The sequence below is a fragment of the Lutjanus erythropterus genome, chromosome 2 (genome assembly GCF_056507025.1).
Source record: "Lutjanus erythropterus isolate fLutEry1 chromosome 2, fLutEry1.hap2, whole genome shotgun sequence".
Lineage (NCBI taxonomy): Eukaryota > Metazoa > Chordata > Actinopteri > Lutjaniformes > Lutjanidae > Lutjanus > Lutjanus erythropterus.
The window spans coordinates 12,344,938-12,363,301 of NC_139318.1; the positions used below are offsets into that span (position 1 = coordinate 12,344,938).

Genomic DNA, 18,364 nt, shown 5'->3' on the forward strand with positions numbered 1-18,364 from the left:
AGAGGAAATAAAAAAACAATTTATTCATTGTCGATGTCAACTTTTACCTGAGTGAGAGCATGCGCTGTGCATTGAGCCTGAAAGCCTCTTTATTCTTGAGGAGATAACTGTAAAAACAAGAAACAATTGTCACATTATGTAATAATTAGAACAATATGCAGGTGACAGTGGGTGCTTTTTATTATACTAATGCATTTCCTCACTTCTCTGTCTTCCCAGTGAGGATGGGAGGTCCATAGATATGTGGTTGCAGAGCGTCAGTCAGATATTTATGACATCCTGCTATATCTGTCAAACCAACTGGTACGACTGTCCACATTTATTTTTTATGATTTCTTAGGCTTCTTTTTAGGCATCTGCACAATAATTCAGCATAGAGCTGGGGAAGAATGTGTCAAAGTGACCTGTACTGTAAAATAAAAAACAAAAAGCAAACGATTTACTATTAAATGATCCTGTTCATTCTAATCTGTTAGATTTATTATAGTGTATCTCACTATGTAACTGTGTGCTATTATACTATTGGATCCCTATACACAATACAAAAAAGTATGCACATCAGCACATATATTCTCTGGATAAAAGATTTCCACGTAGGAAACACCTGTTTTCTCGCTCTAAGCTCCTCCAGAAGCCTCCTCTCTCCTTGCTCCTCGTCTCATCGAGGGTGAAGATCCTCTTAAAAAATGCAAAGCGCCTAGTGTGGTTCAGATGTAATCTCACCTGGGAGTGTCACAGTGACATTCCTCTGGCCGCACTTTCTTCAGGTGACCTTTGACCTCACGGAGGTTCTTGATTTTGGTCTGCAAGGTTTCAATCTAAACACACGGGGACAAACACACAGTCACACCAAGCTCATTATACACCAAGGGTGACCTAACAACCTGTGAAATGAGTTTTATAGGCCGGATTAAACAGCAGTACCTCATGCTCGATGTGCAGTTTGTGGTCTTTCCATGCTTGGAGAGATTTGTAGAGGCCTCCATCACACTTTACTGTGTCATTCATAAGAATAGAGCACCTGCACGATACACAAAACATAATGGTGCCACTAAAAATCATGCATATGAAGTCTAATTTGTTTCCTTACATTTTAATTCTCTCTTTTATCCCACTAATGAAGACAGATGTGTGCTGCAGCACCTGTAGGTGACTTTAAGAGCGGCAGGTGGTGTGAGTTTTTTGCTGCTGGTGGGTTTGGCTGTGACCCCCATGCCGCTGAACTCTTCAGTGTCCTCCTCATTCGCTGCTCCTCTCCTCCTGTCTCTAGCCCAGCTGCTGCTGCTGTTTTTGGAGCCCAAGGGCCGGTACCCCTCTTCCAGGTCTACGGCATATAGGTCTCCATCCAGCTCAAATGATACAGAACGGGCCCAGCGCTTCCTAGAGACAGTCTTACTAGATTTCATCTCTGAATAAGACGAGACAGAGGAACCTGAATAAGATTAAAAAGAGGAATGTGTTTTTGATACTGAAGATCAAGATCTGTGATAAGTGAAAAACAGCATGTGACAAAAAAAAGATATGAAAAACCTTCCATGCAATTAGTGTCATATCCTTTGAAATATTTACAAACTTTTGTATCCGTTTCTTTCAAGGCTCTTTGATTAAAGACTCACTTGTCATGTACTAGTCCACCACTTGATGGCAGCACAGACACACCCTCCTCAACCCATGAAAACTTCAAAAGCTGGTTATTTTAGCATGAGATTAATGGCCCTGTTTGGCAAGGCTTTGTAGGCTACTGCAAGGACATTTCAAAGTAAAGCACAAGTGTCTTTTCTGAACACAATCACATCTATTAATAACTACCAGAACAGTGGCACATGTGAGTGACAATGTGAGGAACTTACTCTTCTTGGTTAGCAGTCTCTTCCTCTTCAGGACGGATGTTTTGAAGCCCACATTGCCACAGTTGCAGCTGTCGGAGTTGGACATGGGAGACAGCTGAGAGGCACCGCTGGCCATCAGAGCCTGCATACGTGGGGCATAGAGGCTTGCCATACCCTTGCACTTATACAGCCTCAGCTTGCCAGTCGGGTCCTCAACACACTGCCACTTCTGAAAAGAGGCAGAAGGCAACTTCATGATGTTGGCCCTAAAAATCATTATTTTTTTGATGAATAAAAACCACTTATTGATTTTAAATGTTCTTTGTGGCATTATGCTCAAATTAGCCCAACACAGACCTCTAAAGATATTTGGTAGAACTCTTAGAATGCAAGAAATATTCCTCATCAACAGTATTAAAATATTTGGGAACACTCTCTATTAAGGTCTCTAATGCATTACATGCACATTCATAACAACTCGAACATATAACATATAACATTTAAGTTTCTGAAATGGAATAATGTTTTATGAACATTAATAATCTGCTATACCATGACTCTGTGAGGTTTCAACAAAGTGGCAGCACTGCATAAGGTCATTAGCAATTATATGACGTTTATAACACATTATTCAACATAGAAACTTAAACAAAATTAGCATTCCCAATGTGTTATGATACATTAGAGTTCTATGTGTCTTCATAACTGCCTTAAGTAAGGGTAGTTGTAATGTCCTGTTTAACCCAAGAATCAGATTTATCTTCAAATACTGTTCAACATTGAGGTACAAATCATTATGACCGCTAAACTTGCATTAATGCATTATGTCCATCAATTATAGCTCTTTATAAACCTATTGTCATGTCTGATTCTAAACATTTATAAAGAATTTTCTAAAGACTTATAAATGTCTAATGAATTCACTTATACTGCATTATTGATTTGACCTTCATAAAAAGTGTTGCCAAATATTCTTGGGGGAGAAGTCTTTATTTTGGCTAGATTTAAAAAAAAAATCAGAGGTCTCTTTTTATAACTCTATTCAGCGCACTTTATTTTGACAGATTAAAAAAGAGATTTTGTACAATGACTGCATATTATATTTAGTAAATTGTCATCCATCAACCAAATTGTCACCTTGCATGAACTACACTCCCTGTTCTTCTCCTGAAACTTTAATACTGTTTCCATCTTAGCTCCTGCAGGTCAGGTACCTGTCCTGGCTGCTGGCAGGAGGTCTGGTACTCTGCTTTCTGGCACAGGTCCTTCACCCGCTGGTATTTTGGCAGGAAGTTCTCCTCCTGGGCCATTTCCTTCCCATCAGCTCTCTTGTGTGGAGGCTTCCTGCACGAACAGGAAAACACATGAATATTTTTTTCAGCCAACCAAAGACAAGGAGCCTGCTGTCACCAGAAGACAATGACTGGAATGAGAACATGTCCTGCAAAAGGTCAATCAATAAAACATACCCTCTCTCCACCAGGAAAGAGTCTCTCCATGTTTTACCCTTCCTGTTCAACTGGAATCTGGAAAGTGATTAGAAAGAAATTTTAAAAAATCCTGTCAGACCACTCTGTGATATTTGCACTGAACAAACATTCAAATGACATTCTTGTACGGCCCTGAAAAGATGTTCAAGAATACACCAAGAGCAAAGACTTAGTAAAACTTTATGATATCCAGGCAAATTACTTTTTGGCACATAGCAGCCTAATCTGCAATATTATAAATGTCATTCTTAAAGGGATAGTTTGGATTAAGTGGGGCTGTATGAGGTAATTGTAAAGTCATATATTACCTACAGCAGATGGTGGTTGGCACATTTATAGTGTGGAGAAGCAGAGGAGTCTGAAACCTACCCAACAAAATCAGTATAAGTTTAAGGGAACATTATATTTAGAATATTTTCACTACTTTACTTTGACATCAGAAAGCCTTTTCTGACAAAGTTAGGTGGTGAAAATATTCTAAATATAACATACACTGATACTATTTTTTTTAGGTAGCTAAAATGTGTTTTTTGCTGATCCTGTCCACAGCAGTTTATTGTTTAGCTTCCAGCACCAGTACTCCTCCAAACTGGGAGCATGCTGACAGCCATCTGCAGTACAGACTACCAGTAAATACCTTATATGACCCCTCTTCAAATAATCCAAACTATCCTTTGAACATGTCTGTTGAATTCTAGGACACTGAGCAAAATAATGGATGTGTGTGTTCACCTATTGACTGGCCTGTCTGTATCCAGCAGCTTGAGGATAGACTTGCCATCCATTTCTGCAGGAATATCAACACCAGCCATGTCCAACAGAGTCGGTGCCAAGTCAATGTTTAATACTATATGAGGATTACTGTTGGGAAGCAAGAATAAGCAGATGTTTTTCATAGAACTTGGTCACAGTGTCATTAATGTCACATAATACTGGAACAGAGCATATATATATCAAAATATTGAATGAATAACAGAAAAATAACAGTCTGTGTCACTCACGTGGCACCTTGCTCCACGTTAGGTCCTCGTATGTAAAAGGGGACACGGATATCAAACTCATAAGGCATGGATTTGCCTTTGACCAGACCAAACTGGCCGATATGGTAGCCGTGGTCTGAGGTGTAAATGAGGTAGGTGTTGTCCAGTTCCCCTGTCTCCACCAACATGTTGTACAACTATGGAGCAGGATATAATTCATTGAGCACTCACACAGTGTGAAAAGTTATACTTCATGTTTGATAGCTCAAGTCTCCTGTGCCAGTTTCAAGGAAAAGGGATAGAACAATTTACCAAGTGTGTCAGTGAATACATTATGCGGTCCCAGTCAGAACAAGCACAGATCTCTCAGGACTTGAGACAGTCAGATGAAATGTGTGTGTGTGTTTAAGTTTCTCTGTTTAAGCATATTTCTATCTGCCTGCAGGTCCACTTACCTTCTCCATACTGTCATCGACAGATAGCAGGGTCTGCATCCTCCTGCGCTGCAGCATGTTAGTGAACTGCATGTGGACGGGCTTCATAGGTCCTGTGTAGCGTAGGATCCAGTGTTTGTCTGGGTTAGGGGCATAGTTGTAGCTGGGGGTTCTGAAAGAGGCAGAGACAGGATGGAACAACATCAAACTAAACCATAAAAAAATTGAAAAAAGCATAATATGCAGCATTTTCCTAAAAAAAATGTACAGACTCATAAAAATAATTCCTCTAAACCATCACTAATGAGCCACTAAAAGTGTGTGTTAGCGGCTGTATCTGCAGAGACACTGCCTTCTGCCTGTATTTTCCCTTTTTTTCACATTTGGCTATGCTTGGGTTGTTTTTGGGTTTTAGCCTGTTTTGCAGTTGTGTGCAGCCCCCAACCAATACAGTGTGTGGGTCTTGAGGTCTGGACTCAAACACAATGATCAACAGTGACATTGCGCTGTCTGTCTCTTCTGTCCATGAGAGCTGCAGAAAGACTGAAACACACATGGACACACAGGCAGAACAAGCTGAGGTTCACTTGGGCTGTATTTACACAAAATCTGGCACTGTTCAGGTGTGTGGGTGTGTTCAGTTGTGCTTTAGAACATAATTGCTGTGACACAATCAGAAAACAACATTTTATTTTTATGATTCACTTCTTTATACTGGTTGACTGTGCTTATTCTCTCAACTTACTCCATATTATCCCTTTCCCATACACGTGCTGGCCTGGCCTGCCTCGATTTACCTCACCTTGTCAGCCCAGCATGGCAGAGACTTGCATCTCCATTACAGCGAGGGTACTTGCTTGAAGATGTGTCTTTTAACTGAAGATGAGGTTAGCATGAGTCGAGTGGCTGTAAAATGGTGGATAAACACTGAACTTCTTCTTACCAATAAAATTTTGATACTGAAATGCTTTTATTATGTGGCAACAAAATCAGGTTGGGTTTTCATTACCCGTAACTTAACACGAATCATATGCGGCTCAAAGTTAACATGAAACTAAACTTCAAACCACAGAGATTGAGTTAGCAGCCACAAAGTACTGAGAGATGAACACAAAGAGACTTTTTCTCTGCTATCCTAAAAAGACCTGAGTTGAGTCTTGCAACACACCTTTGTTTTAGGAGTACAAGGGGGTTCATCTCGGGTTGGCTATACTCACTGCAACCCACTTGGAGACAGGTTGGGTGCATTTTGACCCTACTCCAGAGACTCGGCACAGCTCAGAACATCATAAGAGGTCATGGAAATTCATATTCAGCATGGCACAGTTTGAAGTGCCAATGGAAAGGCCTGATGACTCTCTCTCACTCTCTTTTAAGGAGGGGCCAACTTTGAATGTTGTGTTTACAAAAAAATGCTACATATTCCACTTTTAACATTTTATTCCTGTTGCTTCTTTTACATTATAAAAGGAAAAAATAACAAAGCGCAGGACTCATTCCATTATATGCCACTGTAATTCACCCATACATTTGAATTCAGTGTTTTTTTCCATCTCTATACATGTGGTCTTCATACGCTATAGCTGTAAATTGGATTATAGAAAATCTATGTGTGTACAGCCACGCTGTGCATTCACAGCAATATTATCTGCCTGTGTCTGCTGATATCTCCTATCCTTTCTTTCCGATGTATCCAGAAAACTGTTTATGCAATGCTAAACTGGAGGTTACATAAACCATATAAAATGCAAAGCCCTGCAATCGATAGGCCTGAACACAGTGAGCACATTTTGATCAATAATTAACTCTGAGCCATATGGAACTTTAATTATTTGAGAATAAACACCGCTAAATAGCTAATGAGATCCTTGAAGAAAATATATTTAACATTTAGAGCGGATCGATCGGACCTTTAAGAAATGCTAATGTCTCGCAGCTTGGTCCACCTGCAGCAACTCTAATGTAGTGTGAAGATGTGTCTGCAAGGTTCCAAGGTGAGGAGAGCATTTATCACCAGAGGAATGCAGGACTTTTACTGCCTCTCTTTCTCCATGTGGTTGATAATGGCGGAGGGAGATGGAGTGAGAAAAATAGCCAGAGAAGCGCTCTCAGAGAACATCACCCGAGGGAGAGCAAATTTATGGAGAAAGAGCAATTAAAAGTTTGTACAAAGACACTGGGGCTGAATTTTCAGAATATTCTGTGTATAAAGCCTGCGTGGCACAGGTTAATGATGCTGGAGGGATTAGATGAAGCAGGAGAAGGGTGTGAGGGGGTTGGAGGGAGGGGGCAGAAACTGCAGTCTCATTACTGGCCTTGGATGTGTCTCTGGAGGCCAATAGCAGGTCTGCCATTAGCCAGCAGCACTAGACAGCCAGTCAGGAGCACTGAGGGTCAGGAAGACAAAGGCTGAAATGTGTGTGTGTATGTGTGTGTGTGTGGCTAAATCATTTCATTACCTATGCATTAAACATACATCATTCATGCCTCTCTTTGATCACGGCTGACAAAATGGTACAAATTAGCAAGGCTCATTACGGTGGTAACACTAATGTGAACAACACATGAGCCAAATAAACTGGAGCGAAGCACTGTGGCTGTGCATGGAGAGGGCTCAGCTGTGCCAAGAGCACACTGCAGGCAGAGGAAGATAAGATCGAGCTGAGATTATGGAATTTGTGTCATTCTGGGTCAAATGAAAGGGAGCGTGAATGTGTGGATGACTCATATACAAGTAAATAGCTGAGAATGTGAAAACTGTATAAAAAAATTATCCTTGTGTTTGTCTGCTGTGTCCCATATGAACCAAGTCAGTACAGATTAAATGGACAAAGCCACTCCACTTCAGACTGTTGGTTGTGTTAAAGAACATCCAAAAACCTGCAACAGTCTGAGGGCTGAGGCCAGTCTATAGTAGGTAATATGCTGACTATGGATATGTACCTTATACAACTCCATTTCAAATTATTCAAACTATCCCTTTAATGCTTAATAACCTTTATGGCTGGTTTTGGCAGCCATAATGTGAATGTACTCATCGTCTTACATGTGCTGTGATGCGTTGGGGAAGGCGGAGCTGTACTGCGGGGCGGAGTCCTCTGGTCCATGCGGAGCAACGTGGCTCAGGACCATCATGACAGGACGGTGAGGGTACATCCTCTTAGACATGCGGAAGTAGTTGATGCTGTCATTGGTAATGATGTCTGTCAGGTAGTCCTGTGGAGTGAGCAGACACTGTCCATCAGGCACTCAGTGAGTGACAGACAGAGCAGCCTTCAGTACTGTGCTGGGTCAGTCCCCATCACTGACCTGGTGTGAGTCAAATACCACAACTATATCTAAATAATGACCCACACCTGCTATTTAAGACATAGAAAAAACTGTATGAAGTTCTAAATGTAGAAATTACAGAGGTGATGAATTCCAAACTAAACATTTAGAGAGATTTTTTCCAGTTATCAGGGAAGATATTAACAGCTCATTATCTCAAGGTACAAATATGTACAAGTAGAAAAGGAATTTTGGAAAGAAACCAAAACAAAACTAATGACATCCAAAAAGATAAATCACAAAAATAAAAAAGACCAATCTGTGTATCATATTGTATTTAAAGGTGCAGTAAGCGACTCTGGAGAAATTTGATTATTGAGTCTCATTCCTAGGTCAGCAAAAATGTACATTTTTAAAATGAGACTCAACAATCAACTTTATTACTGACATGTGATTGGCCACAGTTTCCCATCGTGGGCAAAAGACTTTCTAAAGCCTGAACACAGAGCCCAGAGGAGGAGCAGTTGTCTAGTTTTCTCTCAGACCAGTTGAATTCCATCATACTCTAACACCTAAAGAGGAACGAGTTCATAGTTCTAGGCCATTTAAACTACTAACAGGGTTTACTGATGGATTCCAGGTTTTGTAAGATCTCTTAATGGAGCTGTTGAGGGTGCATTTTATTTTTTACAGCTTGATGTTCTGCATTACATCTTTGATCCTTTGGTCATGTGATAAAGGGGTTACATCCCTCCATTTAAATAGAATTGAATGTTGAGCTAATTGAAAGGAAATAATAGGGAAGACCTTCTGTAAGAGAGCGGACAGATTGGAATCAACAGAGAATATCCTAATAATATCATAGCTATAAGTGTTGGAAATAAAAAAGCATGATCAGAAAGGGGCAAGTTATGGGCCACAGTGTATTTTTTGTGTAACATATGGTTACTTCATGCTAAATGCTAGAGATAACTACATCACTCAAAGTATTTTAAAAAATGCCTCGTTTGGGATTTGTTTTCATACAGGCAAGCATTCTGTGAGGGTAGGTGTGATATCAATCAGGTGGAATGCATAAATACCTTTGCGTAGTCGCTGCTGTGTTTTTCTCGTACACCGTTCCTGCAGAGTGTGTAGTTATAGAAGCGTGAGTTCTTCACCAGTGCCACCCACTCCCTCCAGCCAGGGGGCACATAGGAGCCGTTATACTCATTCAGGTACTTTCCGAAGAAGGCTGAAGGAGGAACAGGCGAGCAGTAAGTTCAGCGCATCTGTGAATGTATCTGTTTTAATCTGTTTTGACATTCGTGGAACAGACCTTCAGCACTCACCTGTCCTGTAGCCAGAGTCATTCAGATGTACAGCGAAGGTATGTGGTTCGTGGTGGGCCTGCCACGAAGGTGAGGAGCAGTTCTCGTTGTTTGTGTAGGTGTGGTGGTTGTGTACGTACTTCCCCGTTAAGATGGAGGAGCGTGACGGGCAGCACATGGGCGTGGTGGAGAAAGCGTTGGTGAAATGCGTGCCGCCCTTCTCCATGATGTGCCGTGTTTTGTTCATAGCCTGCATCGAGCCTGGGAGAAAACGAGAAAGAGAGAAGGGGATGGGGGGGTTGTAAAGAGGGATAGAAGGGTGAGAGGAGATTCAAAGGCCAAGGATTGAAATGAAAAGGGGCGCAGGGGGACATAAAACAGTTGGAGGAGAAAAAAAGGAGTGAGAGATTGAGGAAAACAGAGAGGGTAAAGAGTGAAAAATATAAATGTAGGGCAAGAGGGGAAAAGAGCAAAAACCTTTATGGATGTGGTAAGAGAAAAAGAAGGAGGGGAACGTAAATGAGGGAACAAATCTTTTTGGTAAAGTGTAACCCATTTGGACTCCTGTGTACTAAAAGCTTTTCAGGCTGATGGTGATTGTTTGGGAAAACAGATGCTTGACCATAAATTCCTGCTTTTCAATGGGTCTCTTCTCACTAGCGATCACAGGAGGACAAAGGATGTCACCGAGGCCATTATGCAGCCACTCCAGTCCAATACGCCGCTAAAGGACTTAAGCGGGAAGGGAGATGGCCAGGGTTTGGCACCCAGACAATGGAAGCCATAGGCCGCCCTCATTTCATGCCAGCAATGGAGGAGTTGGCAAGTGGAGCACATGACTTTGAGTGGGCCAGTTGTTATGGTGCCAAGAGGCAGCATTAGGCTGACTTTCCCTTGCTGATGCTGTTGGATACACATGGAAAGAATACCCACACCCATGGGACATGGACACAAAGCAAACAGAGAGTGACAGATGCACAAACACACAGTAAACACAAACACACAGGAATGGATCAGTGGAGGGAAATGTCTTACCCAGCTCTATGTCCTGATCGTCAGTGAGGATGAGGATGATGTTGGGTCGGACATTGCGGATGTGGCGGTCCCTCTGCAGGCGAGACCTGAGGCGATATCCAGACAGGTAGCCAGAGCCCTGGGACACAGGGAGGAGGATCCCCGCCAGGACAAGCAGCAGGAGAAGAGGGAGAGGGGCGGAGAGCCCCCACCCTGCCATCACGCTACTCTGCAGTCACCTCCTCAGTCCTTCGTTTCACACACAGGAGTTGGCGGCTCTCTCACTCAACCTGAGAGACAGGACACAGAGGGAGACTGATAAGAACAAAACACACACATGCGCTCACACAAAACACTGTGAAAAATGGCAGATGCAAGCCATGCACAGCCATTACAGGCTGCTCTTCCGTACAAGTGCACCCGTTCGGGCTGAGCTCAGCTCGTTAATCAATCATTAATGATGCATTAGAGCGGTGTCATTGGCTGGGTGTAATGATCTCTGGTGATGAGCACATGGCTGCCAGGCTGGGGCTAATGGGCCTGGGCCTGGGGCCAGCTCAGGACTCACCTCCCCCTGAGAGGGTTAGGGTGGATATGAGGGATGTGGGGAGGTGGGATGGGTAGAGGTGTGGGGGGCAGAGGTGAAGGAGAGAGGCAGATGAAGAGACGATGAGGAGGACAGGGGTCAATGAGCAGCATGACAATGTGAAGAGAGCAACAAGACTCGAGAAAACACTGACTTCAAATTATACAAAGCAAACACACAGGGTGGAACAGAAGAAATACAAAGGTACCTGTGAAAATGTAAGCCGGCAATATTAATGTGTCAAATATAAGAAAAACAAACTGCCTCTAGATGTGCAGAGAATTACAAATTCCGCCAAGTTTAACATAACAATTAGAGTCAAGTATGTGTTAAATAGGGCTTTTTCTTAATTAATCTCCACATGCGGTTCACCAAAATTACACTAAAATCCTATTAGTTCTCTAATAACTCTTCCTCATTAACAGTATATCCCCTCTGAGTTTACCATGGCAACTGTTCATGGTCTCTCTTGCAAACATGTAGCAGCGGTACCTGACTATGTGGTATGTACAAGAAATAATAACTGTAGCATTTAGAGAAAACAAAGCCAGCTGAAACAAGAGCATTGTTACTGATTTAGATGTTACATGTTCAGTGAATATTAAATCTCAGCAGATAAAGCAGTGACCTGTCCTAAAATATCTTTCGTAGACATTCATTCATGGCAGCCATTCTGACATGAAATACTAGAGTAAACACAGGTATTAACAATGATACTAAATAAGGATCCTATTGCGTTCAGACCATACAGAATCAGGTTGCTGCTATTGTGCATGTTGGCTCACTGGAAAGGCTCTGCTACACTAAATGGAGCGGGACCTTAATTAGTATAATTGGTAACACCTGTGTTTACTATTTTATATCCTTGAATAACATCTACTGAGCAAGTGTAATTATGAAACAATGATCAATACAATTAGACAGTAAGTTTGTGAGAACTGAAAAGTATCGAAACTTCACTACTTTTTCAATACCACGTTTACAACGATACAGCATCTATTCATTCTAATATCAAAAGTACCAAAGCTGTTTATTAACCTTTTCAGTTCATTCTTTATTTTCCTGCCTGAAATTTGGCTTACAGCAGAGCGAAACCAGACAGTGTTCTGTGATTTTTTTCTGTACCCACAGAATGCCAAGATTAGGGAATAAAAAAAATAAAAAATCAGATAAATATATCTGCCAATGTTGCAGTAATTGCTCATATGTGGTCATTAAAGACAAAATAAAAATATGTAATGGAGGTAGTTTTACAATTAGCAATCATCTTTATTGTCAGGAAACTACATCAGGGAAGTGAAACGGAACTTTCACCAATATTTTTAACAATTATAAATAACTATAAATAAGAAAAAAAGACAAACAAATATAAACAAAACATATATATTAAATTTGAAAAAAGAAAAGGATGGAATATACATAAAATGCTGCCTAAAAAACTAAAAAAAAAAAATCTGCTTTATGTTCTGTCAAAGAAAGTATTCAAATTGGTGCATAAAGGACAGATAATGATATAGACTGACACAGCTGCAAAAATGATCCACATTCTTTTCACTGAGCTGTTATTTGTAATACATTAAGTATTAAATGAGAATCAGAAGAATAAAGGGAAGCTGGACCTTTGTGTCTATTTTATCATGACACATAATCAGAGCAGCAACACACCCCAGTAACAATAATCATAAACACAGTTTACAAGCAGCAGCAGCACCAGTGTGCCTGCTGAGATGCTCCACCGTTGTAGTAAGGTAGGGGATTGTGTGTTTGTGAGCCCGCAAGGAACACGTGGCCAGAGCAATCCCTGTTTGAAGATGAAGGCAATAACAACAACACAGAGGCAACCTCTGCTGGGACTGCGAGTCCTCCTTAACAACAGCCTGACTGGAAAACAGCTCAACATCCGGACACACAGGCAGCCGCACACAGCTGATGCACTTATCAAAGACAGTACGAAGCCCTCAAAAGCAAAAAAAAATGTAAAACATTTACGGGAAGAGATGATTACAGATTTCTTTATCTCCCTGCAGAGTCACAGCAGATGAAGTAAGTGTGAGCTGAATGTGGGAGAGCTCCTGTCTAACACAAAGCTCCCTGTTCCTCTCTGCTCTACGCTGATGTCCAGACTGTGCTCATTAAGGTCTTCCCAAACACCCACACATGTCCTCCATCCTCCTCCGTGGTCTTGCTTTTCGCAAAATGCACACACCTACACACCACGCGCATGTGGAATATGCACACACACACACACACACACACACACACATATAAATCTGGAGAGTTAGAGCAGCAGCTGTGTTTGCTCTGGTTTCTTACTCCCAGGGCATGTGGTTCCTCCCCGAAGGAACACATGAGCTCTGACCCAGGGCGCCGTGCTGTTTGAAATTGTCCTTGCTCCTGCCTTGTGCTCTCTCCCTGCCTGCATCACTTGCTCACTTCTGGCATGGGATGAAAACAAGACGCCAGTGACGAGGAAATTCACAAGAAAGAAAAAAAGAGACATTTACCCAGCGATGAATACCCCGTCGCCAAAATGGATTCCAGGACATCTTCGGGGAATAAAGAATACACTCAGGGTGCTCAAATTAAGATGATCCTCAGCTATTGGCTCCTCATTTAGGGTGGTTTGTGGTGTGGAAGGTACAGTACTTCCCTTTCATGGTTGTTTATCTGTTCAAAACGCTGACGTGGGCAAAACCAAATATAGTCCTGATGTACATGAAAACATCCAGCTCAATTTTACATGCTGGTCTATCAATAGCCAAGTATGTAAATGTTGTGTTATTGACATGCTCCACTGGTGGATATTTTCTGACATTACTCCCATGAGGCCTCCCCCCTTCCCCCGATACTGAGGACTAATTGGATTTTCAGGCTTTTATCAGCTCTAACTGACACATACAGTCCTTTTCTTTCCAGTTTGCTCTCTCCCTCTCTCTTTTATCTACTCGCATTGTTTATCTCTCCGGGTGGCAGATGCTACATGAAACCACACAGAAAAAAGCCGAGGAAACCATAACGTCCAAACAGACAGAAGCCATTATACCTTGAGGATGTGTGGTAAAACAGAGGTGGACAACCGTACTTCAGCAGGCTATTCTAAGTCTCCAACAACATGACCAATGTTATGGTTTGCATGTATTCATAATGCAAGGCAAGCCATGTAGTTTCTGTAAACTGGGATGATTTAGAGTTTGTTTCCTGACAGAGCTCTGCCCACATCAGCTCTTTGCACTAAGTGAGCTGCGAAACGACAATGCTGATTCAGCCAGACAACCCAGAATGAAAGAGGAATTTTTGCCATTTAGACAGAAGCACAAGACAACATGAGTAAATATAACTCTCAGCAAAACTCATTAAAGGTTGGGGGCTTAGAGAGGAAGGGCTGGGGAGTATGCTAGCGGAATATGAGATCATAGGGAATAAGCTTCTAAAAGCATGTTTGAGGAACAAGGATCATCTAGGGTTATACTAATGCCAAGTGATGCCTGGAAGTCAGAACAGAGACGGAAAGTTTTGCTCCTCAGTCATTCGCTTGTAAAGAGGCTCTAAGAGACAGCAGCACTGCATCACCAGATAAAAACTTAATGCCGCCCATCTTTTATTGAGAAGACTGAATTATAAATGCGGTGACAACAGAGCTGGCCATGTCACAGCACGGGCATGATGGTAAGACGGTGGCAAGAGTGGAGAGATGAAAACACACACCAGATCCACAGACAGATACGTTACACTGCCCAACAGCACACATCTGTACTTCAAGTATCACAGTTCAAGGGAGGCAGGGAGGAAGCTGAGAGGGTGCTTGATAAATCTTCCAAAGACTTCGCAGGGGCGTTAATGTACTTTTTCCCTATAAATAAAACACCTTGGGCTTTGAAACAGGCATAAAGTCTGATTCATCCAATCTGCAGCCCCCTGAGAAGGCACGAAACACAGACAGAATATGAGAAAACCAAGGGAAAAAAACAGACATTTATTACATATTGAAGGAGGACGAGTCATGGCGTACACTTGCAATTTAATCAGCTGTGTCTCATAATGCATATGAAATATGGAGACGAAAGCCCACAAGCTGTAAGCCAGACTCCTGGATCCTCCATCTCCCATGTTCTGAGAGAGATGGAAAAGAAAAAGACAGCGAACGTGTGAGAAAGGGAAAGAACCTCTAGGCATAGAGTCTGGAGAGAACAAAGCCAGAGCACTTCCATTGCAGATGGATTTTTCCCAAACATGAAAACTAGATTCACAGACCAAGGCTCCCATATAAAATAGAGAATAAAACAGAATGCGGAAGCAGAGAGCCTCCAAATCTCTTCTGCGGCATTCTCGATGCAGGAATTTGCCAACCGCTGTATTCTAGTGCTGGAAAACATAAAGGAAGTGGCCGGGGAAGTTTAAATAGACATATCCAGCTCTGAATGCGGCCCGCTGCAACACTATCAAGCCAATCCCTTTGGTCATAATTGAGGCTGGCAGGGCTTTGCTAATGTGTGACTTTGTTCCCATTGGCCTGCCTAGCTCTGAACAGAATGTGCAAAATCTCCAAGGACCCTTGAATTTACCAACAAAAGTTGGCATTCAGATGTAAATTCTGCAATGGCATGCATCTATGTGAGAGTAACTTTCTCTCAGAGAAGTTTCTGTGTGTGTGTGTGTGTGTGTGTGTGTGTGTGTGTGTGTGTGTGTGTGTGTTGGTGGAGGGAGGGGTTTGCAATTCTCAATACAGTATGGAATGCTTTTTTCATGATAATAAGAAGCCATGGTTTGTTGCCATCCTTCATCTATCATTCTATTCTCTGCTTGCAAATCCTTGCTGCACCATCAGAATCTGGAAAATCACAGTTTTCAATCAGGCTCATCAATCTTGTACCTAAATGTAAAAATATGTTAGCTGAGTAGCAGTAGTGTACTGTCAACTAACACAGTGTACTGAAAAGATCGATATGAGCATTTTCTGCTCATTTGACCTGATAGTTGAGGTACGGTTAGCAAACAGTTACTTATTTACACATCCAGCAGATACGTGTGAAGATTATGATCATTTGGAGTCGTGTTGGTGTCCACCTTGTGTATGCAAATCCAATATTCACTCTCTTTTAGCCCTTTTTTTGGTCTCTGCCAGCACCTGAAGTAAATATCTGGCACTTCAGCAGTAAATACTCAACTATGGTCACCAGCTGGTTGTATGCTGTTTGGTGCAGGGCAATAGGCTTGGGCAGTATGAATTTATTAATGTATACTGAGGTATTAAAAAATCTTGACGGTATGATTTTCAATACCGTCATAAATGTCAAAGACGCCCCTCTGTCTATTAAACTGGTAGGGAGACGCTGTATTGTAGTAAACACACCACCAGGGGTCAGTCTCTGTGCAGCACTGCAGCTAAGCAGACTAATTACTAAAAAAAGAAAAAAAATGACTCTGTTTGGGATTATTTTGGAACCATTCCTGATGATAAATCTAAGTTAAACACTGTAGACTACAGACTGGTCAGAGTAGTGTTTCTCCATGAGTGTGTAACTTTAGTGAGTGTGAGAGAGAGAGGGCAAGTGACAGACTAATTACTGTCTGCGGTGAATGATGGTGGATGGTGAATGCGCACTGAGCAGAGGAAAAGATGAGCTGCGAAGTTGTCAGTCTTTCAGTCAATGAGCAGCGATGCGGCTGTAAATATACAGTGTAGGCCTGAGTTTGTCAGTTAATGAAAGTTGCAGCTTCTCAAGACTGAAGCAGAGCTCCTGAGTATGTTTGTGTTGTTCCCAGCTGTGGGAATAGCATCGCTATGACAATCAGCTCACACAAGTTTTACACAAATACTGTCGAAATAGCATATTCCCTGGCAATATGTAAGGAGAACTCTGTGCTGATAACACAATAAGAATGAAGCTCATTCTTTGGTGCAGCATTTACACCTGTGTATTTCTATGTGTATTTCTTTCGCCCCTGTCAAGTGGCCCCCTATGGCTTTGACATGAAATCATATTGAAAAGGACAAATTAGATAAATTATCTAATTGTAAAATATTTGGTCTATATACAGAATTATTGCATTAAAAGTTTTAATATTTTATCAACTACTTTGTGGCTTGAGTCTCCCTAGGCGTGCTAGAGATGCCAAATTGAAAAAATGAAAATGACAGCAGAGAATTCGATAGTTATGGCCCAGACAGATTTTTGGGGGCTTTTCTTGGCCAAAAATGTCTCTTTTGAGAGTAAAGGTTGCAGAACCCTGGTTTAGATACAAAAACTACTTGGTTAGGGATAGGCACCAAAAATACTTGGATAGGTTAGGAAAAGGAGGAACTTAGTGTAAAAAGGGACAAAGCAGTCTGGATGCATGGATCAAACAAAGGACTTTCAGATGGGAGATGGGAGTTAATTTACCCAAAACATGATTTCTTTGACTCCGTCATTTTTAAATATACCCCAATTGTCTCAGGACACAGAAATAAAAAACTACTGTGCAGATAACCAGTTACAATCTTTTGTATTCTAATTTGGTAGTGTGTTCTTTCCCTGGTACACTGCCACAACCATAGCTCTGTTTTTCCACTGGGAAGGGGAGCTGCAGACTCAGGTGATAATTCTCTCTAAGTTCATCACTAAGAACAATCTCTTTCACATTGTCATTGTTTTTTACTTTGCCATTTGATTGACTGTTCTATGAATATCAATTACAGTTGGTCTAAGTTTAGGCAACCAAAACTAAACCACTGGTTAGGGTAGGTCACGACAAACTACTGTAAAGGTCTAGCTAAGGTTAGGCAACTAAAACATTTAACTGAGCTTATGGAAAGAGTGCAATCTTGGTTTAAGGGTACCAATGTGAACTGTTCCATTTTTACAAAAAAAAAAGAAGAAAAATGTAAAAAATGTAAAAGTAGATCGTTTTAAGCCATTTCAGCTAGTGACCATGCTGTAATTTTTGTGGAGAGGACAGCCTCCTTATAACAAGTCATTTAAGCATCCTGGTAGCACAGCTGTGTCCCGCATAATCTGTTCTACCAATGACCTCTAAACTAACAACTTATCAATTATTAATGTTGGTGTGACGACATCTAAAAAAATGTCTCCTTTAACAGGTCAGGACAGTCCGTCCAAACTCTCCAGTCCCTGGATGATAACCCTGAAATCATATTCAATAACTCTCCAACAGCTCTTTGGTTTAAAATAGTCCTTGCACATTCTTTTGACAAATGTGCCTTTACTTCCTAATAACTAACTTTAATAGTTGAGAATGACAAGAGATAATGCAGAGGCTGATCCCATTCACCGGGAAGATTTAATTTAGATTTCCCTCAGGTTCCGATAAGCTCGGCACTCTGCAGACATTTAAAGATGACAGTCAGAACCTGCACAGCAATTTTCTGTTTGAATACGCAGACACAAAGAGCAGTGGTTAGACTTTAAAAGTGAGAAAATGAGATTTCTGCTGCGATGAGGAGACTCAAG

General features: G+C 41.5%; 1 protein-coding gene across 3 annotated transcripts in view; it reads right to left on the reverse strand.

Moving 5' to 3' along the window:
* sulf2a (sulfatase 2a) overlaps window positions 1-18,364 on the reverse strand; it is a 46,802-nt gene that overhangs the window by 3,244 nt on the left and 25,194 nt on the right. Inside the window, exons 3-16 of one of the 3 annotated variants that reach the window (XM_084728549.1) lie at window positions 10,349-10,617; window positions 9,335-9,574; window positions 9,086-9,237; window positions 7,780-7,949; window positions 4,755-4,905; window positions 4,321-4,496; window positions 4,052-4,180; window positions 3,299-3,355; window positions 3,044-3,173; window positions 1,851-2,058; window positions 1,144-1,432; window positions 925-1,021; window positions 724-818; window positions 48-107 (exon numbers count right to left, since the gene is read on the reverse strand). In XM_084728549.1, coding sequence (XP_084584675.1) covers window positions 48-107; window positions 724-818; window positions 925-1,021; window positions 1,144-1,432; window positions 1,851-2,058; window positions 3,044-3,173; window positions 3,299-3,355; window positions 4,052-4,180; window positions 4,321-4,496; window positions 4,755-4,905; window positions 7,780-7,949; window positions 9,086-9,237; window positions 9,335-9,574; window positions 10,349-10,547 — 2,153 coding nt within the window. In that variant the 5' untranslated portion in view covers window positions 10,548-10,617. Of the gene's footprint in view, window positions 1-47; window positions 108-723; window positions 819-924; window positions 1,022-1,143; window positions 1,433-1,850; window positions 2,059-3,043; window positions 3,174-3,298; window positions 3,356-4,051; window positions 4,181-4,320; window positions 4,497-4,754; window positions 4,906-7,779; window positions 7,950-9,085; window positions 9,238-9,334; window positions 9,605-10,348; window positions 10,618-18,364 lie in introns of those variants that run through there. The other 2 variants (XM_084728530.1, XM_084728539.1) reach the window with 2 other exon arrangements.